General features: G+C 42.2%; 1 protein-coding gene across 3 annotated transcripts in view; it reads right to left on the bottom strand.

Annotated features, from left to right (window-relative positions):
- Positions 1–232: 232 nt before the first annotated feature.
- Positions 233–27,424, bottom strand: part of SETX (senataxin) — a 28,167-nt gene continuing 975 nt past the window's right edge. For all 3 annotated transcript variants that reach the window (XM_064676839.1, XM_064676840.1, XM_064676842.1), the window contains exons 2-26: positions 27,226–27,413; positions 25,910–26,090; positions 24,456–24,666; positions 24,152–24,261; positions 23,688–23,907; positions 23,283–23,402; positions 22,099–22,270; positions 21,737–21,827; positions 16,633–20,868; positions 15,692–15,791; positions 15,071–15,247; positions 14,205–14,434; positions 13,548–13,715; positions 12,851–13,007; positions 11,897–11,998; positions 11,519–11,631; positions 10,831–10,902; positions 9,836–9,985; positions 9,246–9,353; positions 8,407–8,594; positions 7,687–7,779; positions 6,900–7,064; positions 6,293–6,430; positions 3,855–3,942; positions 233–3,387 (exon numbers count right to left, since the gene is read on the bottom strand). In XM_064676839.1, coding sequence (XP_064532909.1) covers positions 2,380–3,387; positions 3,855–3,942; positions 6,293–6,430; positions 6,900–7,064; positions 7,687–7,779; positions 8,407–8,594; positions 9,246–9,353; positions 9,836–9,985; positions 10,831–10,902; positions 11,519–11,631; positions 11,897–11,998; positions 12,851–13,007; positions 13,548–13,715; positions 14,205–14,434; positions 15,071–15,247; positions 15,692–15,791; positions 16,633–20,868; positions 21,737–21,827; positions 22,099–22,270; positions 23,283–23,402; positions 23,688–23,907; positions 24,152–24,261; positions 24,456–24,666; positions 25,910–26,089 — 8,397 coding nt within the window. In that variant the 5' untranslated portion in view covers position 26,090; positions 27,226–27,413 and the 3' untranslated portion in view covers positions 233–2,379. The remainder of the gene's footprint in view (positions 3,388–3,854; positions 3,943–6,292; positions 6,431–6,899; positions 7,065–7,686; positions 7,780–8,406; positions 8,595–9,245; positions 9,354–9,835; positions 9,986–10,830; positions 10,903–11,518; positions 11,632–11,896; positions 11,999–12,850; positions 13,008–13,547; positions 13,716–14,204; positions 14,435–15,070; positions 15,248–15,691; positions 15,792–16,632; positions 20,869–21,736; positions 21,828–22,098; positions 22,271–23,282; positions 23,403–23,687; positions 23,908–24,151; positions 24,262–24,455; positions 24,667–25,909; positions 26,091–27,225; positions 27,414–27,424) is intronic.

Raw genomic sequence — 27,424 nt, 5'->3', positions numbered from 1 at the left:
TGAAAGACTGACAGCTTAAGTCAGATAAATCTTGGATTAAATCAGCAAAAAGGTCTGAGCCATTGACCACACCTCAGAGATGACTTATGGAAAAACACAAGTGTTAGAGAGCACAATAAAAATGAAATATTAAAACAAAATTCCTTCCAGCATGGGGCAAGTATCTCTCTCAGGACACGTTCTGAAATGCAGACTGAGGAGAAAGAAAACTAGAAGACAAGTTTGAGAAACATTCTTGTGACAAAGTTGTATTTAATTACCAGCAAAGCATTTCCTCATTTTATTTTGTTGCCAGCTTCACTTTATTTACATCAAGACAGTCCAAATGGCTTCCCCAGCCGTGGGGTTCACAGAGCAGCAGCCTTTTAATGTGCTAAGTACAAACAGCAGGCAGGGCAGCACAGCCCTGCCAACAAGAGCCAAGGGGGTTGAAAGATGGTAGTTTTTAAATATTCCTATTAACATAAAGGGAGATAACACACAGGGCAGGGAGCCTGTGAGGTGGGAGTGACCGAAATGTCCGGTTCACTAAAGTCAGACTCACTCCAGCTGCCTTCCCTCCTCTCACAACAAGAGCCCCAGCAGCTGGAGAGGAGCACACACTGCTGACAAGAGGTGGTCAGGGCTCACTGAAGCCACTCAGATTGCAACAGAACAAGTAATTTAAGCCAGACAATGCACAGATGCTGCTCCCACCTCACAGGGATCTCAAGGATTCTCCCATTACACTGAAATGCTCTGTCCTGCACAGCACAAGCTAGACAGTCACAGATGGCAACTAAAAGCCTCCCAACACACCCACAGTGCAGCTGCTGCCAGTAAAGCACCTTTGTTCCAGGCTGGGATGCATTAAAGGATGTTTTACTGGCAGTTACAGTGTGAACCAGCACCCAAGGGTTAGTGCTGTAAGTCCAGTTTCCCTTGACTGGATCCCATGGACCCGTTCAAGGGAGGGTTAAAAGGGGCAAAGCTGACACTGATCACTGAGTGCAGGACAGAAACTGGAACTAGAAATGATGGCAAAGAGAATTCTGGTGGCTCTTTTGCTTCAAGCAAAGCCCCTGGCATGACACAGGTTCAGTCAGTGAGCAAGGGACAGCAGGGCCCTGTCTGCTTCAGGCTGTACTTGAACACACACAGGGAGATGGCCCAACACTCCCAGTGCACCCAACTGGCACTGACACCACAACCACTCCATTCCCAAGGTGCTGCACTCCCAGGTTGCCTCCATGCAAAATTCTGTGCAGGTGAAATGTTGCTCTTCCCCTCCCTGAGACAGACACATGGCTCCAGAAAAAGAAAAGTGATACTTCAGAGTGACCCAAAGGAATTCTTAGTAGAAATAATTCCACTTTTATTGTGAGATGTTGTGATTAGAGGAAGGCTTCCTTACAAATAGTTTGGTTTTCCCTCATCCCCTGTTAGTGGCTGTATATTCCTCACCAGCACAGTGGAAAGAATCCAGTAATAACACCTAGAAAGAACTACCTGCCCTTTTTACCCCTGTAGATCTCAAAAAAGCTCCACACAAAGAAACTCAGGTGTTATTACCAATAACTGTTAACTAAATCTTTGACCAAGATTCCACAGTGCTACTGATTATTCCTCACATGGACACAAACAGACCTTGTGGGTTTTAATCTGCAGGTTGTGTTGCCACTGCAACAGGAAAGGGATTCCAACTGATGGAGCAGCAGCAAGAGCAAAACTCAAGGCACATCTGTACAAACAAAAACTCTTCTGTTCCTATAAAAACAGGCAATAAAATATACAAAATAAGTAGAATTCTCTCCATTCAACCAATGTACATCTGCCTCAGTCTTTCCTGAGGCACTTGTGGAGCATGAGGAAGAACCACTGCTACCACATTTTCAACATTCACTTTTGCTATTAAATAAATTAGACTCATTAGTGCAAAGGGAAAAAGAAGTCTGGCTGTTTTTTTGATTTGGGGGTGGTTTTGTTTGGGGTGGTTTTTTCGCTTTGCTCTGGTTCTTCATAAAAAAATTACATCTCTAAGAAATTAGCATTTACACAAGGAAAAAAGAAGCTACATATTTGCCAAATTAAATCTTAAAATAATTCTGTATACTGTACAAATATACACTGTTAAACATTTACAACCTTAGCTTCCTAGATGACAAAATTCACTGCTCTTCCAAGCAATTCAGCTGCCCAACTTCTCTTTCCCAAACCTCAAAGCTCCCACCTGTCAGGTATGAAGTCCCTTCACAACCAGGGACAGGAAGGGAAAAACATCTACTGAGAGTAGTGGTATCTAAAAGGAGGGAGTTCCAGGTGTGCTGAATAATTTAAAATACAGTCCTTGCTAGACAGAAATCTGGGAATACACTTTCCAGTGATGAGCCAATAGTGAAGTCAATGAAAGATCTTTCTTCGCTTGGGAGTGCCTGATTCTGTGTTCTCTGGTGGTTCCTCTGATGGTCTCCTGGTTGAACCACGACAGTCCCTGTTCCCCTCACTGCTATTGCTCTGACCTCCTTCACTGAGGGGTTTTGAACCACTTTTAGACACAGCCCCTCTCCTGTCACCCTCGTGCTGAGCTGTGTAAGATGTGGAAAGCACATTGCACTGTCCTGTTGTTTGCTGGGCCTTCCCGAGGTTTTCTGTTCTGGAAATCTGATCCCTGGCAGCTGAGGATGCATTAAGGCCGTGCTGTGATGTGGATCCTGGATTGCTCTGGGCTGACCAACTGCCATCTTTCAAGGCCTGCTCCTTCCCTTTTGTCTCAGTTCTACTGGCCAGCCTTGGGTCTCGTGGTTTCTCTGGATTGGCAGGAAGTGCTGCAGCCCCCACGGGCACAGGGGCACTGCCCCTCCTGGAATCTCCAGCAGGAGTCCCCATGGATGCAGGGGCACTGCCCCTCCTGTAATCTCCAGCAGGAGTCCCCATGGATGCAGGGGCACTGCCCCTCCTGGAATCTCCAGCAGGAGTCCCCATGGATGCAGGGCCACTGCTCCTCCTGGAGTCTGTAGCTGGAGCCCCCATGGGAGCAGGGGCACTGCCCCTCCTGGAATCTGCAGCAGGAGTCCCCATGGATGCAGGGGCACTGCCTCTCCTGGAATCTGTAGCTGGAGCCCCTGGAGGCTGTGGGGGCCCTCGGCTTCCTTGGGGCACTGCATGGCCAGGGCCAGCAGCAGCTTCCCGTGGGCTGCTCCCAGGATTTGTGAGCTCACCCCTCTTGCCACTGTTGGAACCAGCCTGCACCAGAGGAGCTGTCATTGTCCCTGCTTTGGCTGGGAGCTGCACTGCTGGCCTGAGCTTCAAAATCTTCAGAGCATCTTTCTTGTAGTTCTTCTCCGTTGTCCTGATAATGGCACCTCTCTTCTGAGCATCCTGAATCAAGTGATTCCAGTTTTTATCTTCCTTTAAAAAAAAGAAAGAAAAAAAACCCAGTTATTAGCCAGAAATCAACACAGAAGGACAGAGGTGTCAGAGGATGAACAACCCCTTTAACCAAGGGTTTAACACAACTGTCATGGAAACCACTGTTATGTTCCTTCTGGAATGGAAGAATCTTATGTTTCAGCTGCAAAACAGCTACAGACACTCTGGCTGTTGTAACACAGGGAAGGTACTTTGAACCAGCAGAAGCACCAAAAATGACAAATTCCCTACTTCCAGGGGTTTCTCTCACTGGCACGTGGCTTTATCGCCCTCTAATGGCAAATGGACACACACACACACACACACCCGCCCTCAGGAAAGAGCAACCAAGAGCTAAGACACAAAGTTTATTCTCTTCCCGGGAGAAGTCTTGAGGATGGGTTTGAGTTCCCAGCCCTGCCTCGAGGGTGGATCACAGAGGACCGTCCAGCTGACACTGCACCTACCATGAGGGTCTGCAGCCTGCCCAGGATGAAGAGGCTGAACCTGGCTCGGGTGATGGTGACGTTCAGGCGCTGGAGACTCGCCAGGAACCTGGGTGACAAGACAAAACTAAGCTCCTGAACTACTCCTTCCACAGGGTTTAGGGGTTGTGAGAAAAAGAGATAAAATTAAGTGTCAGTGAAATGAGCAGCAGCAGTTCCACAGGCAGTGGCAGCAGTTCCTGCCCCATCCCCAGACCCCCTGGCAGCAGCCCTGCTTTACATGGAAGGCCTGGCGTGAACTGTGTTTTCTTTCACCACTCTGATCCCTTGAAGGGAATTCCAGTTCTTTCCAGCTCTTGCCGTTGATGTTTCCTTTCTTAGAGCAAATCCCCTCTTAATGCCAACCACTGCTTCTTTAAACGTTCCTCAAAGTACCGAGGACATCAACCTCACTTCACCTATCAAGACTTTAAGCTTCTTTTTGACTTGAACTGAAATAGATTAACAATATTTGGCATGATTAATGGGAAAATATCCTACTGAAATACTGAGCACTGGACATGAATATTTTATTTTAAAGGTGACCTGCACTGGAAGCACGTCAAGGCAGACTTTTGCTTTGTCATGCTTCAGGAGTGGAAAGTGTGTTCTTGCAGAACAAAGTCTGGTTTTGCGCTATGAAGAGTGTCTAGTTCTGTTTTCGTGGGACCACCAAGGTACTGAAACCTAAGCAAATGCTTAGTGTATTCTTAAAGGTTCATTTCTGTTAGGACTTACTTATGAAAACTCAAAAAAAGGTTTGTGAAACTAAATATGAAGTATTTCTTATCTAATGAAAAAAGCTCCCCAAATGCACAGTTTATTCCATACTAGCAACAGCTGCAAATCAAAGTCCATGATGCACAACTTAAACTAAGTGTGTTCACTATCAGTGCCTGACACTGTGGGCACTGCACTGAGAACTCATCTTCAGCAGATTCACAACCCCTGCAGTATAAAGATTGCAAAAACCACAGAGTCACCTCCAAAAACTTGGACAGTGCAGGAAAAAAGTGAGAAAGGCAGGAAGCAGATGGGGGAGAGGATTCAGCAGCACAGGTATTATAATTCTCTAGGTCTCGAGAAGTAAAAGCAGGAGGATTCTGAAAGACTACTAAATATTCTTAACAGCTTTTACAATTTCAAGACAGCAAGATAATTTTCTCAGGAAAGATTAAAAAACATCCATTGTCATCTCTTGGTGTTTTTTCCTCCCTTTGCAAGTTACTTTCAGAGTAAATTTAACGCTGGACCAGCAACCTTGGAGAACAAAATACTTTGCTGAGCTACAAGATCATAGGGTCTGGCAAACTTATCCCATCACACCTCACCCTGAAACACAGATATCCAAGTCATCAGCACCTACAGCTGCTAAGGCAAAGCTTGAATGTATAAACCTTCATATATTTTTATAGTAAGCTGGAAAGTTTTCTTCCAAAAGAACAGAAAGAAGTTAAGTCCTGTGTCAGCCAAAAGAACTGGCAGGTTCCAGATGCCTTCAGTTTCCAAACTCAAATCAACCAGATTAAGAAAACTTCAAAAAGCATTATTGTTGTTTACTATAGGATTTGGATTCTTTCTCTTCCCACAGTAATGTGGATCAGCACAATTAAAAGCCATTTGTCTTGCAATCAGAGAAACATAAGCAGCTTAGTGAAACCTGGTATGTAGAAACAATGATTTCTGTTCATGCAACCAGGCTTTCTGTAGTTGAACTTAGAAGCCAGCAAACTCTAAGAAGGCATATTTTGTATTTCCACCACCATTTTTTAAACTAAAATTATCCACAAGTTACAGAAACAAATCAGCAACTGCTGTAGTGCTCTGGGGTTAAATAGCACATTCAGTGTTTAGTTCCTTCTGTTTCAGACAGAAAAAGCAACATATAAAATGAACAAATCTGTGCTCTTGAATCAAGATTCCTGCAAATTTGCCCTTTACTCAAAAGACAAGGACATTCATCTACAAATCTCAGATCCAGCTCGGCTACATCACGTTCCAAGTGACATATATAACTAGTTACCCATATTTTCACAGACAGAATGCTGTACTAACAGGACAGCAGTCACATTTTGAGAGAACAGTGTTTAGGAAGTTACAACATGTACCAAAAGCTACAGGAACAGTAACTGCTGCAGAATCAATGCACAGAGCCAAGACCCCAAGGCCAATCCTGCCAAGCCCAAAGAGTGAAGGGCTAAGGGAGCCGTGCAAACAGATCAGCAAGGAGCAGAGAGCAGAACACCAGCATTTCCCTGTCCCTTCTGTTCTGATATCCCAAACCAGTAACATGAATTCATGCCCTTTAATTCACTGACTGGTAACATTCTTTGTAACATTCTCACTGGTCCTATCAAAAATCCAACTTTATCCACAGTGTCATTGGAAATGTAACTTGCAATTCAGTGCAGGACACGTACCCAATGGATCCTTTGGTGCTGTTTGCCTGGACATATGTCAGAGCTGACCCCTCAGAGCTGTTTGCCCGGACACAGGACACTATGATACAATCCTTCTCTCGACCCTGGAACGCATCCACTGTGTCCACTTCTCCTGGGCTGTTGAAGAAAGAATTAGCAAGCTTTTAAATTCTATTAGTTGAATTTTTCAGCAGCTCACTGATGCAAAGAGTCCAAACACTGTCCTTAATGCTCTGTCAAAACCACCAAGGGTGAATTTCTGCTTCTGTGTACGAGCCTAAAAGATGAATTTACTTTTCTGAGAGCAGCATCATTACTGAAAAGCTGTTCTGGTCCATACAGCTTGGAATTTTAGGTTGTCTTTTAAATCAGCTTTATTCAGAACAGCAATATAATCAAAGCATGTGCACAGGTAATAATTAAGAAATGGTACAAGGAGACCATGCCTGTTTTAAGCAAGAGGGTTGCACTTCCCCTTTGAAGGCACAACCAAACACAAATTTTAGCAGTAGACAAGTTTGAGAGTTTTTGCCATTACTTTAAGAGGATAAACAAAGGATTAGTATGCAAGAGCCAGGTCTCATTTGAAAACTTGTGGTTTCTTTACCTGTTATTCCTAAACACACTGTCCAGTTGACCTTGAATTCTCTTTTTCTGTGCACTGTAAGGGGTGATTATTCCAATGCGACGAAGACCCAGATCCTTCCTTTTTTCCTTAATTGTTCTAATTAATTCCATCACCAGCTTCACTTCCCGAGGGTTACTGTAAGAGCTGAACAGGACAAAATGGAAACATTACAGAAAACACCTTTGACAGATCTTTCCAACTCAATGCCCAGTTTGTTGGGGGATTGTGAGTCACAGCTTGGCTTGAACTTGTGCAGCCTCTTTCACACAGAGGCTCAAAGAATTTGGCAAAAAGACTCTGAGGAGGGGCTGCCAACCACGAGAAGTGCAGGCAGGGAAAGGCTGCACTTCCATGTTCCTTTAGCACCTCCCAGCTGTGCTTTCATTACACAACAGGCAAAGGGGAGGACAGAACCTGCCACCTCCTGGCATCACCTCAGCCTGCACCTGGGAAAGGGAAGTCACTGATGATAAAAAAAAATTAGGAACTCAAACTATTACAGAGTTAGCAGAGCCTGAAGGCACTTACTGGCATCTAACAGGTAAGTCAAACCAGGATTAAAACCAGATTTAAAAAAAAAAAAAAGCCAAAAACATTCAGCAGTTGTTTTTTGTAAAATTAAATCAAATCAAGTAAAAAAATGCAGTTAATGCAGTTCTAGCTACTTAGTGTATATTGGGAACAAGAGAGGAGAGAAGACAAGCCTTCTCTAGGTAATCAATTATCAGAAAATCTGAACTTTGGCTGATTAAAATGCAGGACTTACTCGCAGTCTCGCTCCTCACGACCATCTGCTACATCAAAAATAAGGTAGGGCTGGAATGGCCAGTCTGAAGAACATCTGTTCTCTTCTATTGCTCTGTAAATAACATTTAATCACTAGGTAACCATACAGAAATGCTAACATCTGATGCTTCATTTATTTACATCAAGGTTATCAAACACAAGGAACTCTCCAGGATGAGAGGAAATGGCTTCAAGCTGCACCAACAGAGGTTTGGATTAAATATTAGGAATTTTTTTTTTTCCAGGGAAAGGCTTGTGAAGCATTGGAACAAACTGTCCAAGGAAGTGACAGGGTCACCATTCCTGGAAATGTTCAAAAATCCTGTGGCACTTGAGGACATGGTTTAATGGTGAACATGGCTGACACTTGAACTCGATGATCTTGAAAGGTCTTTTCCAACCTTAACAATTCTCTGATTCCAACTTTCAGCTTTCCCCCCCTCTGCCAGAGTCCTTAACTTCCACTGCTCCCCAAATATACTGAGGCCTAAAAATGAGCTCCTGGCAGTCTGTATGCTCCATTCTAAGGGATCTAGTTAACTCACCTATCACAGCCAGCACCGACAGGACATGGAATGCACAATTTCTCCCACGAACCATCTTCCCCCCCCTCCCACAACCTCAAGAATTTTTAGACTTAAAAGAATATCCTGACCTGAGAAGTTATCTTTGATAGAAAGGAAAACAGGGAGCTACTCACTTGGCAGTCTTCAGGGTTTTGCCATAGACATAGTTGGATGGGAAGAGGCAGATGTCGGGGTGCATCCTGTACTGCACAGTGAGCTGCACCACGGGCAGGCTCCGCAGAACGTTCCTCTGCACTTGCTCCTCCAGGAGCCTCTGCAGACGTGCCATCAAGGACTGGTCATAGCCATACTGCTGAGCTTTCTGCCAGAGGGAGAACAGGACACTGACTGCTGGGGAATTAGGTCCCAAATTACAAAGAGGAATTTGGTTGGGTTTTTTTTGAAATTAAAGCTATTCGTTTTCTTCTGAATCGCTGGCAAAATGGCAACTACTCGCACTTCAATTTTTCATGTGTGTTAGTCTTACTACTGCAGTAAAGGTCAACCTGCATAAATGTGAATTTCTGTCTTTAGCAAGGCAACTTTCCTTTGTGAGTCACGACATGGTAACATTTTAAAAACATCAGTAATGAAAAGCAAAGTCTTCCAGGTGGGATCTCATTAAACAAGCCTCTAGAGAATTTATCCCTCTAAGGGAGCCAGTCTGTTTTCTCTCCTTTCTCCATCAGGTGTTTAAAGCAGTCCAGAGTGTTGGATACAAGGAAGTGCTCCTATATGTTCACCCTTAGAACACCCCCATACAAACAGGTAGTCTTCATCCTCCCTTCCTTAAGGAATGTGACACTGAAGCTCCCAAAATAAGATACCAGCCTGCCACAACATCCCTCACAACCCACTTGAAGTTTCTATTGCCACAATGAAATGCCTCTTTTCCCCTCCTTTAAATATTTTCTATAAATACGATTCTTAAACTACATAGCAAGGAAAAAAAGGGTATAGTTTGAACACTTACTACTGATTTCACAGTAGGAGGGAGCTGTTTGGGATCTCCAACAAGGACGAGTTTATTACAGCGATGGATCAGTGGAATCAGTGTCTCCACCTCACAGGACTGCCCTGCCTTTTGTAAATGCAGACAGGACAAAAAGTAGTTATAAGCAAAGGAGGGAAGTATGTTAAATTTCCTGTAACACAGCCAGATAACTTACATGCTTTAACTCTTCTTAAAAAAAAAAAAGGAAAAAGAAGGACTTTTCCCTAGTTAAAAACTGCAACCAGATTTATTTTATTATTGCACTTGCAGAGCTCTCCAAACAGATATAAATATAACCAAACCATCTGGAAATCTCTACAGCAAGAACCACACCTTAGCCATGATTTTCAAATAAAAGCTGCCTGCCATTAAAGCACCAAACAAGTCAGCAAAAGAGGCAATTAAAAGTCATTCTTTCTCCTCATGGTTCTACACAGCAGGACTGGCTGGGTGTCAGTTAAAAGGTGGGGATGGGGCAGGAAACCCACAATATATTCCACCAGCAGCCAAACAACTACAAGTAGCTCAAGCAGAGCCAGAACACTGGAGTCCCAAAAAGCTCCTCTGACCTCATCCACGATGACACAGCTGAAGGGGTCGTGGCCTTGTCGTGCAAAAGCTGATTCCAGCAGACTCCCTCCACTGGTGCTCAGGGTGCAGCAGATGATGTCAGACTCCAGGATGATGTCTGTCTGGACCTTCTGGGAGTGCCCACGAACCTTCAAGTACAACAGGACACCTCTTTTAGCTTTCTGTAACCTCCTCAGAGCAACTGTTAACTGCCTGGACAGGTCTAATTACCAACCAGCTCGTGGGTGATGCACCATCCCAGTGGAACTGTCTCCATGATGACAAATGAAAGTCACAAGTTTATTTAACTGAAGTGTTCCCTTCACTTGAAATTACAGGTCAGTGCCATTGAGGGTGGCAAACTGGAAAGAAATGCTCCTTTCTATAGCTATGCAATCTAAACACACTAACTGAGAGCAGAGTTGAGTTTGCCATCCTATTTGTAACTCCAAGCCTCCAAGACCATTAAGGGTCAGCATATATTCATTAGAGGAATCTTCATTCATCTCATTGTTCATGCTACTTCACATTAATTACTGGTTTTGCTATCAGTGCCTGTTTCCCCTTTCAGATCTACAAACACACAGAAAACCCTCCAGCTGTTGCTTTACTCAGAAACATTTAAGAGTATCTCAATTCCAGCAGGACTGTATGGGAGTGTGGATGAAGATACACCCTAGAACATGAGGACATGCACATTTTTATTACCTTATTTGTCAAACATGTTACATTTTGTTTAAAATTCACCCTTAATTTTAACAGTGAATATTCCTGTTTGGCTTTTCTGTTTGTTGCTGTTTTTTTTCCCAGCCACAGCACACACCCAGATTTCACACCTGCTTGTCCATAACTTACTTAGCTTTTAACCTTTGCTTTACTTTATAAATATTCCCAACTACATCAAAACCAAATTCCACCACAATTAAAGGATGCCAAGTATATAAATACATCAGCTGAAGTTTAATAAAGAGCTGCCTTAAAGATAAATTCCTACCTCCTTTTGCTGAGAAGCAAGTTGTTGTCTCTCCTTTGCAAGTCTGGCAATCTCTTCATCTAACATTTGACTCTAGATAGGGAAAAAATAAAGAGAAACCACCTTTAATACCACCCATTTCCCATATTTCTTCTTTCCTCCCATACCCTACATTTAGACTTGCTCAGACTGACTTTTAATATCAGATGTGTCCAAAGAAGCCGAGCAGTTTCTTGCAAAGTTGTCAACCTATTTAGGTTTTGCAACACACAATACTATCTCTTACATTTCTGTGCAACTGGGAAATGGTTCACCATCAGAAATCTGTAATTTGAGCAGAAATTCCCAATTTTTAAACAAAAAAAAGTGGGAAAGTTCAAGTGCAACACATATTCCAAAAATCTCAGGTCACAAGGTCTCTTACTATTTCCAGTGAAACAAAACCAGAGCTTTGAAGTACACAATCAAATTAAACCATTAAGATCTATAAATATGGTTACATTAAAAACTAAAGGTGACAGAACCAAACTGAACACTGGAGCAACAAGTGGCATGAGCAACCAGTGGAAAACACTGGCATAAATAAACAAAAAAAAAAATCCCTGATGCAAAGTCCTTCATTCCCTTTTACAGTTACTGCTCAGAGGTGACATAAAGTTGTTCTTTATGCTTTCAATTCTACAAACAGGATTAAAAGTTATCTTGCTACCTCTCTCTTCTCACATCTGTGCATGGCCCGCTGCCGGGACAGCATGTCCAGCTTCTGATCCAGAGCTGCTTTTTTCTTCTGAACATCCTGGTCAGAGTCCCCTGGCTTTCGTTCTGTCACAAACCAAAGGACAAGTTACAGGAGGAACAGAAAAACTGTCACAATAACTCTTGCTCTCAGCCATGGATATGAAACTTTTAAGAGCAAACGGCCCATATATGAACTGCCACCTTCCCACTAAGACTGAGAAAAACGACACTTTGCTGCAATACTCCTGGAAAAGAATCTTCCTTCTTACAGGACACGTAGTCCCACGTGTAAAACATCATCAAGTTCTTAAAGAAGACTGAGGGAAAGTCTGATTTGCATGTTACTTACTCATTCTATGTTCCACTTGCTTATCCAGGCTAAATGCCCGGACTTCATTGTTGATGGCTTTTTCAGCACCAAGTCGCACTAATTTGATATCACCACAATTTCCTGTTTAAAAAAAACCAGAGTCAAAATACTTCTACATTACTCCAGTCATCTCTCCACTTTGGTATGAGAGTTAAAAAAATCTTAACATCATGGATATCAAACAAGGCTTTTCCTTTTCTACTTATCTGGGGTTTTCAACAATTCGCTTGTACTTATCTAAATGCAGCTACAAAAAATTCAGTAATTCCAGACTCCAAAAAAATAAAGATGTTACCTGTGTTTTAGTGGTGGCTAACACTTAATAATGTTACTTTGAATTAATAGAACTACATCTTATTCTCAGGTTTATCTAAAACTTACAGAACCCCTAATTTATAGACAATTACTGAGTACCATCAAGAAATGCAGTTGGTAAGTCAATAAAAATTAACATTTGGTTACAACACAGATATTTTTCCCCTTGCCACAGACAAAATACCTTGTTCTGAATTCATCTACTTTGTGTTAGTCACAAACTGGGAGCAGGAAAAATGAGAGGCTCCCTCATGTCAAAACTTTCACCACTTTGTTCCGCATGATCAGCAAAGTCCAACTTTATTCAAAATCAAGGCAATGGCCTTGTGTTCAAAGCTTTAAGTGCTTAAAAACTGATGAACTTAAACCAACAGCATGAGGAAAAGATCACTGTCTATATAAAAACAAAGTGCAATTTATTTAAAAAGAAACACACAACACACCTTTTAGAAAAGCACATTAAAATTAACAACAGTGTGAGGATGTACCGGTCACCTTCTGCAAGAGGAAAAAGCTGCTCAGAGGAGCATGTAAGTACAATGTGTGATCAACTGTTTCAGTTCCTCCTTCAGGTTTTGCCTGTTTAACATAAAAACAGAATTTTGAAACAAGCCATACCCAAAGGCTCCTGTTTGTTTTGGCACTTTTCCTTAAAGGCCACGATGATCTTTTTCATGAGCTCATCCACAGCAGCGTTTGATGGGGCACAGACCAGAAAACGGTTTGGCTTCATCTTGGAATTCTTTTTCCGGGCTGTTTTCTCATTCCTGGTGTTCTGTAGAGGAATTCACAACAAACCAAAACGTGCTCTTTAGATGGTTTCATTTGTGATTTAGAAGCCAGACAGTATGTTCATTTAATCAGCAGGCAGAGTGTGGGGGCTCTGGCACTTGAACACTCCTTAAGGTATGTTTTATACTGAGGAACAAGCAGTCAAATATATTAATACTATTTGCATAAATTCCCTTCAATAATGTACTTGAATCTACTGGCTGCTTATATGAAAACCATTAAGTGGGACAGGTCAAAAAACATTCTTTAATAAATCAAAATACTACTTTTTTATGTAACAGGTGTTTATACTACAATTGTGCATGTTTTCTTGATTTTTCCATTTTAAGTTCTAAAAAATAAGTGTTCCAAAAGGTATTATTTCCACCTTTCCACCCTACACAACACAGATTTAATCACATCAGCCTCATGAATTACACCCCCAGGAATTACCAATACTACATTTTCAATTAGTTTAAGCTATCACTGACTTCCATTGAGGAACCAAACCCCAGCACATGACCTTCACATCATGTTCACTTACTTCTCTCAAAACACGAGACAGAAGTCCTACAATAGTTTTTGATTTCCCTGTCCCAGGTGGCCCATGGATGAGGCAGATCTTGGGAAGCCCTGGATGTTGCTTTAGCATGGCATAAGCTGTCTCAATGGCTCTCTTTTGATCTTCATTGTATTCATTCATAAAAGAAGCCTGAAGGAATAGACAGGGAAAGAGAACAAATTAATGTTGATCAAACCTTTCCTGTATTTTCAGAACATCCCCACCCCTCCTGCTACAGCTCAAAAGCTGGAAGGGCAGGGAAACTTTTGATTCTAGGTTTGCTCTTGATGCACACCCAACCCTGACCTGAAAGTTATAAAGAAGAGTTTGTTTACTCTCCACACCCTTATTTTCACGTTACCTTTTCCATACTATGTCTTATTTCCTGAACACTTCTCCAGTAAGGAAAAAGAAAACTGAAAGCTGCTTGAAGTGCACAATGTCAATATAGCAAAAACACCTGAGCAAGTTCAGTCTCCTCTCCACCCAATCAGCCAGCTCTGAAAAGTTGTCTCAATGTCTCAGTGCTTTGGAACTCGTCTGTTTGCCCTTGGTCATCTCCAGAACCAGATTTGCAAACTCCCAAAGTCCAAATGCCCATTTTGTTAACCCTGTCCCCCTTGTAGCTGCAAGACTTACAGCACTTCCTGAGGCCACAGGCAGATCTCTGGGACAGAAGTCATTGTAGCAGGGGTTTATGATGGGTCTGGCCAGGGGACTCCTGCTCAGCAGCAGCAGACCTTTGAAGGTTCGGTGTGTGGTCACCAGGGACCCAACCACCACACACTTCACTTGCTTGTGGATGCAGAAGGACAGGTTGCCTCTGGTTTGCACAGTGAGATGACAGACAGTGTGCTGCTCCTGCTGTCCTGGTAAAGGAGGAGGAAAAAACAAGTTGTTAATTCAAATATCCAACTTGCTAACTGAAAGAAACTGCAGTAAGTCACTCCATTAATTCACCAAAACAAGGTGCTTTCTTCTACTAAAGAGCCAACAACTAACTCTTGCAGAAGCCCCAAAACTTCCCCATCTCCATAAAAAAAAAAAAAAACCAAACAAAAAAAATCAGTGGTCTGTAAAACTGCTCAGATCACTGCTTTAATCAGGCAGGTACTGGATACTTGGTGATCCTGGTAATTCACAATTTCAGTTCCAGAAGACAGTGACAAGTTCAGTCAGTGACATCACAGAAGTTCATGGCACTTATCTCTCATGGCAATGCCCTCCCTAAAGATGTGTGCAGAGCACCTACTCATCGTTAGCTTCTGTTCTTACATGAAGTATTAACATTTGTATTGAAGGAAGTCCTTAGGAAAATAACACTGAAGGTCTGCAGCTTCAGTTCCCGACTTTTTACAAAGCTTCTAGCATGGAACAGACATGCTAGAGTGGGAAAACAACCCCATTTCCTCTGAGGAAAGCAGGATATACCAACAGCCAGCTATGAAGAAGCATTTTATGGCACCAAGAAGAATCCCCCTCTCATTCCCACCACAGGTACTCACTCGCTGTATAACCGGACGCACGAGAAAATCGTGTCACGAGCCCAACGTGATTCACCACGTGGTTCTCCATCCCACTTTCTTCCCCAAAGGTGTCTTCTTCCATTTGGACCACCAAAAGGATTAAGTCATCCTCCTTTGGATGAAGCTGCCTTGCCAAGTCTCCTTCTCGAAAATGAGCTGCCCAAAATACACGGTGAAATTCGAACATTGAAAAGAAAACGGTTACGATTCCTTTCTGACTCCAGAAATGCTACAATCAACACATCACAGAGATTTCAGTAATACCCATCTGTTAACTTTTAAAGCTATTAAAGACTACAGCAAGGGATTATATAGAATTTTAATCTCATTTTGCATTCTTAAGCCTGAACATAGCACTGCATAAAATCAGAGCAAGTCAAGGACTACTTTATCAAAAGAAGCTGAAAGAAAATTCCAAGTGAGAGACAAATTCCCTGCAAAATACATATTTCTGTTACATGCATTCTGCAGAATAGCAGAGTCAAGATCCTTTCTGTATTTACAGCAAATAAAAAAACCTCATACTATAAGTGCCAGTTCATTATAAGGCATCATCTACTTGAAAATCAGAAGATTTTATTTAAAAAAAAAACAACTTACCTGTAAAATGTGCTGTGTTCATGTCAGCAGAGAAGTTCTCCAAGGTGAAGCAGTAACTCTTCTCTCTTGCTTTCTGATTTTCTACCCACTCTTGTGCCAGCTACATGTTGAAAAGTAAATAAAAATACTTTGAAGGGTTTAGTGTATCAGAAGAAAAGCTTATCATGACTCAAAGGGCAAATACAGTACCAGCCTGCCAAGTAAATACATGAAGAATCTTACCCAGTTCTTTTTTTTACATAAGCATACACATTATATATAAACACACAGGGCAAACAAAATTGCTTCCTCCCCACTCACCCATTTAATGTACTTTCTTAAAGCTTTTTAAAACAAATGTGGGTTCCCCCAAGTGCATTTTCACCTTAAAATATCAATATTACTCTGGCACTGACTTAATTTTTTACCTTATTTCAATGGAGGAAGTAATGCAATGACTGAATTTGAAAGCATTCAGACATTAACTGAAGGAACACTGTGTTTTGTTGTTATTAAACTATAAACCATTAAAGTTTGGGGAAAATACTTCTTGGATTAACCAGCACTCTCACATAAATTCTTAACAGAAATCAAAACAGTAGGGTTTTATCCTCTTTTTACAAATGCTGACAGTGAAAGACCTCAGTTTCTTAAAGATTTCTGCTTTGAGCTTTGTATTCTCTAGAGGAACCACCTCCTTTGTCTCTCATTTTACCTGTTATTGTGGATTTGCACCCAGGGGAAAAAAAAAAAAAACAAAACAGTTCACTGTGGTGAATAACACTGGTAGTCCCCAGTCTTAAACATAACTGTCTAGATTATTTTCCCCAAATCATTCCTCTACTCTGATCTGTATCTGAACATTTTCAGATGGTGAAACAGAGAATGTAAACCAGGTTTTAATCTCTTGGTAAAATTCACCAGGGTTGATGCAACCAAACCGAAAGGCAGAAACTACTTACTGTTTCAAAGGCATTCAGCATCATCAAGGGGAAAAAGGTATTAAAATAGTCATTGTAGTCCTGAAATTGGACAGGAACAGAGGCTACCACAGACTGCAGGAGATTATTCGGAGTTCCAAAGCAGCTGAAGTTTGCAAACATTTCGTAAGTCCACTTTAGGACCTGATTAACAAAAACACTGTAATCACGCTGCTGAGCGCCAAGAAAGGAGGAATATGCTCCTCGTCCAGACCCTCTGGAGATATTCAAAGCATTGTCATACTGTCTGTTTTGTGACTGGAGAACATTATTAGAGATCTGGGGTTGAGGTACGTTGCTGGAGGCTGGAGTCTTGCACGGTTGATTTCCTATTGGTGTGTACACTTTTGGGAGGGGTGGCCTGACCACGGCGGGTTTCGCCGCGTTCACTTTGCTTTTGGAAGGTGGTGGTAACTTTTTAACGTCTTCCAGGTCCTTGCTGAAGGCTGCATTCCGGGAAGAGCTTACTGAGCTGAAAATCTTGGTAGTGGTAGGCTTTCTTACTTTGGGAGGCGGGAGAGAAGGTTTGGCAAACACATGGTCTGCTCCTGAGCTGGTGGCTGCGTGTTTACTGCAGGACTCTCCTGGTTTTTCCACTTTTTCCATGCAGTCTTTGTATTGACATTTTGGAATAGCTGGGGACTCGTTCTGCTGAAGGCTTTCAGCAACATTCATTTCCTCTGGGGTTTTACTAGCTATAGCAGTATCTTCAAAACTTTCCTCCTGAGAACATAATTCCATGTCCACGGGATCTAACTGAGTTAAAAACAGATTATCATCATCTTCTTCATTGCTTTCATATGATTTACACCCATTTGGTTCTGAGGTTTTCATCTCACTCTCAGGCAGCATAGCACAACTTTTTCCTGAAGATTCATCTTTATCATCTCCAAGTGCAGTGGAAGAGAGACTTGAATCCATAGGGACAGGAGCCATCACACTGTTATCCTCCCATTTTCTGCTCCAGTCTGAAGAACCAGGCGTTTTAGAGGCACATGCCCCCTCTTCCACAGAGAGGCTTTCAAATTTTCTCTCACTGGCAGAGGGACCAGCAGTTTCCTCTCTTCTTTTCTCTCTTTGGCTTTCAACAGACGCCAGTTCAAAACTTTGAGGCTTTTGTCCTGCGGATTTCACGCGCGCCCCGGCACCTTTTTTGTTCCTGCTCTCGGAGCTTCCCGCGGGACTTTTCACCTTGGCGCTTCTCTTGGGCCTCATCTGCCTTAAGAACTGCCGGTCTTGGCAGGCCAGCAACTTCTTATTGCGTTTCACAGACAAACTCCGAGCGTCGATGAGTTTGGTCCTCAGTTTCTGCGCGGCCCCCACCCTCCCCGCGGCCTTGCCGTGGCTGCGCAGCTGCGCGACGCTCTCCCGGGAGGGCTGCGACAGCTCGCAGGCTTTGCGGGGGCCCTTCTTCAGCCCCAGCTTCTCCGCCGTCGACGTCGGAGCGGGACGCTGCCGGACCTTCCTTGGAGGGACCACAGCAGGCGTCGACCTGCCAGGCTGAGGACGTTCTGAGGTGCTCTGAAGCAGTTTTTTGGTTTGGGCCGTTTTAACGGCGGGGTTTTTGGGACTCCTCTGAACGGCCATTGCTAATTTAGATTTTGCTGCAGCCTTTGGGGGGCTTGTGGTGTTTTTCTTCCAGGCCAGCTTTGAAGCCAATGAGATGGCAGATGTGGATGCTCTGGGTTCAGGCAATGGTGAGCCCAGGGTGAAGCCTTCAGCAGCAGTACCTTCGTCTGCATGTTTCTCCAGCTGCCCTTTTGCATCTTCCTTACTAACAGACTCTTGCAACATCAAATTAGTTGTCTTTTTTTTATCATCAGCTTCTTTTTCATGAGAAATATCTTCTACCCGCTTTTCTACCGAGCTTGCTGCTTCTTCCATGGTATCATCACTGAGGTAATCCAGATCATAACCCCACTCATTTATGCTACTGGTCAGGAAGTCATCCGAACTACTCTCAACTGCTGTTGAAACATCATCTTGTTTATAGTCCTGAGTTGCTTCTATAGCATAGGCTTGAGTATCTTGCCAAGCTGAAAACATCTCAGTATCTGTTTCAAACTCAAAGCACTGAGAATCACAGTCATCCAGTGGCAAGGGAGGCCCTGGAGATTCTGATTCCATTCTGGTATCACTATCAGAAACGCTGTTGGAAGTCGAAGGCAGCTTTGCAGGACACACATTTTCATTCTTGGTTTTTGTTTCCTCCTTGTCATCCACACCTTTTTCTTCATCAGAAGAGTCTGAAATGATAATGACTTGATTGCCAGGGCAATCTGCATCACAGAGAGACCTGGTACCTTGGCCTTCACTGGAAGATCTTACAGCACCTTTCACTTTCCTCCTAATGTCACTTAGATTATGGTACACTGAGCTTTCCTGGCTTGACTCCAAGGGAAAATTGACACTTTTGGCATAAGCAGCTAGAGATAATTTACTGAGTTCTCTATCAACCTGGGAGTCTGATAAAGTATCATCTTCAGAAACCATCGTCACAACATCCTCTTTTTTCCACTCTGAACTGTTTTCCCTCTTGAAATATTCTGAAAACTCCAACAACCTGTCACTTGATTCACGCTTCACTGACAGTGGCCTGATCTGAGGAGCAGGGTTGGACACATCCCTCTTGTTTTCAGACCTAGATGGAAAACAGCCATTTGCTGAAAATTTATTTGTACAAAAGGCGTTTGAAAATTGATGTTTACAGTCATATTTAGCCAGGTCATTTAAATTAGGCTGTTCCCAGTCTGAAGTTGGCATGTCCGTGTTATTCTTAGACACAGCCTTCAACAACAAACCTGATTTTTCTTCTGTTGATACTTTTTTCAGTGAGGTGTCATTAATCCCTAAAAGCAAAATACTGTTATTTTCCTTCTCTTGCATACCAGGTCCATTTTTAGGGCAGTCAGAGCAATCTAGGGATGTTTCTGTTGATCCCTGTTTAGTGGGGACCACTCTGGATTGAAACACACTGTTTACACTTGTCTCCTGCACACTTCTGCCATTCCTTGAAGATGAAGAACCAAGATAAGTTTGAGCAGACAGATACCCTGCTGTTGAGGGTCCTGCTTCCTTTCTGACTTCAAGCTCTCTGCCTCTTCTGAAATCTGAATGCTGGGCATTTGACTTACAGCCCTGATTATCCATATTGCATTTCCCTGTCACAAAGTCATCATTCCTATTTTCCTGAACTTTCCTACATAGTTTTGCTGCCAAAGAGATAAATTCCTGAGCTGCCAAGTCATCGGGTTCCTTTTTAATATCCATCAAGGTGCTTTCTGTGGTTGTCCAAGATGTTGAACTTTTAGGTGCATCTCTAGATTCCTCTTCCCAGGCATTTTTTCTTCTAGGGAAAAGGTTCCCTTGACAATCTCCACTTTCCTTTGATATGACAAATGGAGAATGAAGGTCACCTCTCTCATGTGCACTCGTCCTGAATCCATTATCACCCACATTCTTCTCTGGCTTTAGAGAAACAGTTGGCAAAGCTGTAGAGTTTGAATGGCTCCCTCCAGCCACAGAGGCACTCAACGCTCTGCCCTTTATACTCCTTATAACTTGCTTTAAGCACGTTTGTAACTCCTGGGTCTCCTGGATGTTCAGCTGCCAACCCATGGAGAGATTTCCTCGCAGGAGGAGGTTGAGTTTGTCCAGGTACCTCTTGCAGAGGGCCTGCTGCCCAATCTGGTAGCCCTCCTTGAGAAGGCTCCGTATGAGCTGCACGCAGGCGTGTTGCACAGAGTTGGAGGCTTGGAAAGATCCTGAGGAAGAGCCTTTCCCACAGGGCCCGGAGGCTTTGTCCATGCGCCACGTAAACACCCTGGCTGGAAGAGTAGCACATCTCACCACTGCTTCCACCCACTCCTGGGAGCTGATCCACAGCAAATGCAGGCATTTTTTATTTCTGTGGAGTTCAACGATGCACACCAAGATGAGGAGGAAAAACTCGGAGATTTTGTCACACTGCTGGAGCCTTTCAATGAGAATATCTTTGATTTCCGAGCACAGGTAGTGGATGACCTCTACTATGTAGGCCACACCCAACTCCTTGAGATCCATGAGGGACTGAACAAAAGGGATGAACCAGAGGAACGTGCTGGGATGGACACGCATGGCTTTGCCCAGGTCAGACTGAAGCACACTAGCCAGTGTTTGCATATCTTCATACATTTTGGGGCAGTACTCTGGACAGATGGCAGCCTTCCAGCCAGAGTCCTGGAAAACAAAGCCACCACACATCACCCTCACTGACATGCACATCTGCACAGCTTAACAGGGCAGCTTTTTTTCTAGCCATAAGTTACTTTCTTTTAAATGTATGTTCACTAAATGTTAACACCTCTTATATCCCAGCATAAAGCAAAACTGAAACTTAAAAAATGCAAAAAATAAAGACCAAATACATGTATAAGGAACTATTTTCCTAAAATGTAATCTGTGAAGTCAGGGTGAAGTAGTAGTTCCTTTAAAAACCATTGTGAACTCTCCAAAGACACTGCTATGCTGACATAACTTAACCTCAGATAATCAAATACACATTTAAAGCCTTTAAGAGGCATTCCATAAATACAACACATCAACATCAAGACAAGCACATTCACAAATGTTTAATCTGCTTTGTAACAAGAAAAAATGGTGCCATTTTGGAGCACTGCCTAACATTTGAAAGTACAGCAAACCATCTCATTACTCCAACAATCAATATATTAGTTCAGAATACTCAGAAACAAAAAGTAAAATACAACATCATGATCAGCTCCTTTTTTTTTTTTTTGAATTGAGTTCAGCATTTTCATTGAGGTAACAATATTTCAGCCTTGACATGAATTTTAGGGCTTTAATGCCATCTCTGCCTAACTCTTCTTTCCTCCTACACCCTGAAAGTACCAGCTAAGCAAGAAGTGACCAGAGTGGCTGCTATCTAACACAACAGTGACATATTCTCTTTCTATTAGAAGTGTTATAAAGAAAAAATATCAAATACTGTCTCCCCCCTTCCGTATTCTACAGATGGTTTTAAACTGGTAATGTCACACAGTGACCACAGTTCAAAGAATGGGAAAATAAAATAATGGTTTAATACCTTTTGAGGCTTTTCTGTGTTGTAATTATACACAATCTGACTGCAAGTAATCATGTCATCACCATAGTCTGACTCTGGTTCAGATTTTGTCCTAAAAAGAAACACAGAAAAAAATCCTAACAAGTGTAACAGGCATCAGAGTTGCCAAAAAGTAGTGAGCACTTATTGAAAGAACCTCACTATTTTAGGGGACCTACTTCAACTTTTCACTGTTCGAAGTTGCAAACATCTTTTATTTGCCATTTCCCTCCCACCCCCCTCAACACAAGTTACAGCAGCACTGACAAGAAACCCAAGATCAAGTTCTCCTCTAACCAGGTATTAAAGTCATACAACTGTTTTATTCTCTTAACAACACTGACCTCATAAAGCTATTGCGGATATTTTTAATTTCACTTTTGTAGCTCTCACTGTTGATAATGGTTTGAAAGGCTTGGACAGGATCAATAAGCTGACCCCAAACTTTAGATCCCAGCTGATCCAAAATAACCATGAAACAATGCAGGGCAGGCCAGAAGGGGTCAGCAGAATCATCTGAAATACAACAGCAACAGTGGGGACAGTTGAAATGCAAGTCCTGGACATTCTCAGACTCAGCTGAAAATGAAAGTAGTTGGTTTTCACTGGTTTTCCTTAAATATTAATATAAAAAGAAGTATTCTGGTAAGTTGCAACTATACTTTTTAATCTGGAAAAAGGATGAAAAAGGTCAAGCTCACCTGTACAGAGACACTGCTCCTTAGGCAGCCTTATATCAACAGGAACCTGAATGCCCATTGCTAATATTAAATAATACAAATACTTCTCAACTCTATGAAAGGGATTCTTTCACACTGATTTTTGCTGGGCTGTGCTAAGAAGTGGCACAACTTACACAGCTGTGACAATTTATACTTCACATTTATACAACTGGTTTTCCTTCAAGTGCATTCCTCCTCCTCCTCCATATAAGATAATGTATCCTTAATAAACACACTTTCTATAGAGATTTAGTAATTTAAGAGGCAGTTCTGCTCTTGGGCTCATGTGCCACTCCTAGACTATGCCATGGTACGTGACCTACAAGAACTACCCAAGGGTTGCTAATCTAAATTATAAGTCTAAATTTCCAGCTGCAAAAGGGGATCCCTCAAATAGACAGATGGAAGAGTCAAATTTTAAGGCAAGCTGTAGCAATTCAAAAGGTATTTCTTCACCTTAGGATTCGAAATTCTAATTTCATGCCACAACGAAATGTGCATTCTGGATGCCTGTGGAGCCTGTACATTAAATGAAAATAATTACAGAAACTACAGATTTGTCCTCTCAAAATCTCTAAGCCAGCCTCAGGCAAAGCACTGCCATCCTTCCTCCACCTCAGACTTTGAATGTCATTTTTCAGCACTTGTCAGTAGTGCCCAAATATTGTTCACCTTCCAGAAGATACATAAACCTCAGTTAAAATCACCTCATCATTACACTACTAAGAACTTATCAAACTTTCTTGTTTGATAAAGAAGAAAAATAGGCTGTGAACTGTCTTTATCTGAGTATCAAAATTAGTTACCAGCTGCTTCTTTCTCCATAGTGTGAAGTATGGACTGCATGAAATCATTCTGTTTGTCTGGGCCCAGTAACAAAGAGTCCATAGCTTGTTCTTCCAGCACTGACAGCAACATGCAAATCCCTAGAGAAGAAAAAGGAAACAACCTGTCTGCATATTTGCAAGAATTTGTTCAAATTTTCACCAAATCCAGGATCAATTTTCCAAATGCCATTAACAGTGAAACACTTGAGAACAAGAGATGAGCAGCAATATGAAACTAATTAAACACAACCTCACTACTGCAAGTGTGCAACATTCAATTCTCCATTTGACAAAGCACCTGTGAAATTGTAGAGCTCTGACCTGAAAGAAGTGCTTATAAATGTGAGAGATTCCACAACTTCACTTCTGATCACAAATACTCACCCAGCCAATAGTTCTTGTAGTTGCTTGTATCATACAAATGAGCTGGCAGAAGGATGAGTTTACCCTTTTCATACATTGAAGAGCTGTAAATATCTGGATTCTCAAAAAGCCCCAGCTCAATAACTTTGAACAAACAAGTCAGCACTTCCTCTAAGTCATAGTAATCATCCCTGTCAACCTTCCCTAAGTTCCTTGCTGTCAGGATGGCCCATCGGCGAATCTGAGGGTTGAAATTAAAAGTTATGTATTAATAAAAAAGAACAAATAAAAATCACAATTCTGTAAGATTATCATCACTACTAAAAATGGGACAAAGGTATATTTTTACTAAGAGAATAATTAAAAATAACTCTTTCTCCAAAATAATCTTAAAACCAGGCTCACTATACAGCAGCACTCAGTATTAACATGGTGCATGAAATCAGGATTCACTGGAATTCAGCAGAAGAGAAAAAGGAACTCACCACCTCATTGGGGTGCACCAAAAAGAGATAAATTCCTGGGTATTTTTCAAAGACCTGAAAGGCATCGTGGCCAAGTTCCATCCTACAGAGCACTTCTACACACAGCTCACCTAAAAGGGTAAGATACAGCTACAGTAAGGACTAATCTATAGGCTCACAAAAAAATAAACTATTTAGTGTCAAAATAAACAGAGAAGATATATACATACACGCTGATATTCTGGCTTAACTACTATTTGTTATGTGCACCCTCTTCATTAGAAACCATACCATTCCCTCCAAAGGTGTATGATCAGATACTTACTGACTCTCTCATGCAGCAGCAGATATGGATATTTCAGTATTTCTAGAAGGGGCACTCGCAGGTTATTCTCAAAATCAGGGCCCACATAACCAGACAGTCGAGTCTCTCCATTCTCATCCACTAGAAACAACTCATCGTCCTCCCCCGTTTCTTCCTGCATGGATTTCTCCATGTGGGCAACAAGACGGGCGGTTTCCAAGTCCCACAGGTCCTATTCAGTGGGAAAAAACAACTAATCAAAGTGCATTTGTGAAGAAAGTCATTCAGGACATTTATTAACACGTGCAGACACTTTAATTGAACCTCCAAAACTTAAGATTTCATTTTGAAAAGCTTCTTTCTAAGAGCAGCGCAAAACACTAAAGCTTTGGCACGGAATTCAACTGTGCAAACCACAAAACTCTCACTTCTGGTTATCATTTTTAAAAAGAGTAGCCTTCAAACCAGAAGCAATTTTAAAATTCTGCTAAATATTCGTATTTCAATGATTATTTCAGGCCACTGGCCAATATGCATACACAGTATACAGAATATACATAAGGACATAGTACAGAAAAATATCACATTTAGGAAGATGGGAAAAGCAATTTTATCACATTGCCTTCTCATGGATTTTGCAATTAATAGAAGGAAAAGAACATAAATAATGCAAACAGACCAACTGACTTGCTGGATATTTGTAGGGATTTGCTCACTTAACATTATTCATCTCAAGTAACTGCTCCAAACCTCAATTAGAAACCAAGTTTATTCCCTGCAGTTAATGGACACAGAAAGGAACTTTCTGTAGTTCAGATACTCCACTTATTTCCAGTCAGATGGGACTGCACTCCAGAGAAATCTTGCTGACTAATCTAAAGAACAATGTTTTGGACACCTGTATTATGATCAGTTAGCTACAAATATGCACTTCACATACACAGACACAAAAGGGAAAAACAAGCTTTCCAAAACTATAAAACTGGATACTAGTGAGGGAGAATTACAAAATACTTCTAATAAAAAAATTAAGAGGTTTCAAACTTTTCTGATTGTTTTTAATTGCAGGGTCTCACAGACTTGCAAGGTCTGGCCTCTGAAACTCAAGCACAGTAGAAAACTACAAGTGAGAAGTGAAAGCAAACAAAAAAAGGAAAGGAAAATAAACATTGCAGACATGTTAGTCTGGCAGATGTTCTTTGTTTCACATGACAAAGCACCACAGCATGAATAAAGTCCAAGCCATACTGTATAGTCAGCAATTTCCCACTACTGTTTTAGTTCTTGCTGATTTGAATATATGCAAAACAAGAGGGTCTTCACTTAACAATCAGCTGTTTACAGCTCCATGTAAAAAGAGCAGTTAAAAACCAACACACCCTATTCCCAAAAACCAATAAAACACAACCCCGGCATAAAACTCCCCCTACACTGAGGCTGGAACGCAGAAGCCTCTTAATTAATCCCTTAATTACCTTATGCAACCTTGGACATTCTTCCCTTGCCTTGTGGTATTCAACCACACACTCCAGGCAGTAAGAGAGATCATCATTGGACCCCTCAAACTCCTCCTGGGACAGCTGTTCAGTGGCATAGTGCTTCAGGAACTCGGTGGTGTCAGGACCACTCAGGGTGCACCATCGGCATGTGCTCATTCTGGGAGGGGGAAAAAAGAGGAATTAACAAAGTCCAAGGACTGGAAGGGGCAAAATGTTTCCTTGCAGCCACAACAGCACCTAATTTTCAAGGTGTGATGAGCTTCAGGATTTCTGTGGCTGGTTAGCAGAGTAGATGCAGGTGTTCTTCCATATATATAACAGGTGCAAGCAGTTAAACAGATTAAAGCATTAAAGGAACATCACAGAGAAATGCCTGGGGAACAGCAAACACTAAGTGTAGAGCACCAAAGAGAAGTCAAATTTGCAAATCATGAAATAATGAGTGAAAATTCATTGTACATACAAAAAAAATCTCCTCACCCACAAATAACACAGTTTCCAGAACTACAATGCTAAAGGTCTTTATATTATTTTACAGGTGACTGTGGAATCTAGGTCTAGCAGTACAGAATTTAATTAGCTTTTTTCCTTAATCTCCTGCTAAAATTTATAGGTCAACAAATCCCTGTTGTCACAAGCAGAGGATATTTAGGCAGAACTTTGCTGTCTTCATTACTGTAAGAGTTACAAAGTGTGACAGAATTCTCACCACAGATTGCTTCCTCTAAAAACAGAAGTTCTTCACTAAGCAGCAGCAGAGTCATCTCAGACCCTGCTGGTCTGAAAAATTCAGCAGAACACTGGAATCACTGAATGGTTTGGGTTGGAAGGGACCTTAAAAGACCACCTCATTTCACCTTCTGCCACGGGCAGAGACACCTTCCACTAGCCCAGGTTGCTCCAAGCCCTGTCCAACCTGGCCTTGGACACTTCCCAGGGATGGGGCAGCCACAGCTTCTCTGGGCAACCTGTGCCAGGGCCTCACCACCCTGAGAGGGAAGAATTTCTTCCTCATATCTAATCTAACCCTGCCCTCTGTCAGTGTGAACCCATCCCCCCTTGTCCTATCACTACAGTTCCTGATGGACAGTCCCTCTCCAGCTTCACTGTAGGCCCCTTCAGATACTGGAAGGCTGAAAAAGCACAAACACTTGAACTAAGTGTATAAAAAGGAAGATGGTAACTGCCTCTCTTATTAAGCATAACAAAGAAAGCTGGATAAAGCCAAACCATAGTCCTCAAACATACATATACCCTGGGAAAATCCCAACAATTACCTCCATGGCCTTTACCTTTGGAAAGGGAAGCTCTTTGTCGTGCAGGTGTGCCAGTCACATGGTGGGAAGGAGAACAGCACTGCCCTGCAGGCAGGAAAGGTGGCTGAGCCCTTCAGCCATCCATGCCCTGAGTGCAGCACAGCAGAGCAGTGTCCTCAGCAATCCATCCCCCGGTGACCAAGTCTCAGTGGTATTTCAAGGATCTACAAGCAGC

The sequence above is a fragment of the Pseudopipra pipra genome, chromosome 20, assembly GCF_036250125.1.
Source record: "Pseudopipra pipra isolate bDixPip1 chromosome 20, bDixPip1.hap1, whole genome shotgun sequence".
Lineage (NCBI taxonomy): Eukaryota > Metazoa > Chordata > Aves > Passeriformes > Pipridae > Pseudopipra > Pseudopipra pipra.
This window is presented reverse-complemented; position numbering and strand designations above follow the sequence as displayed.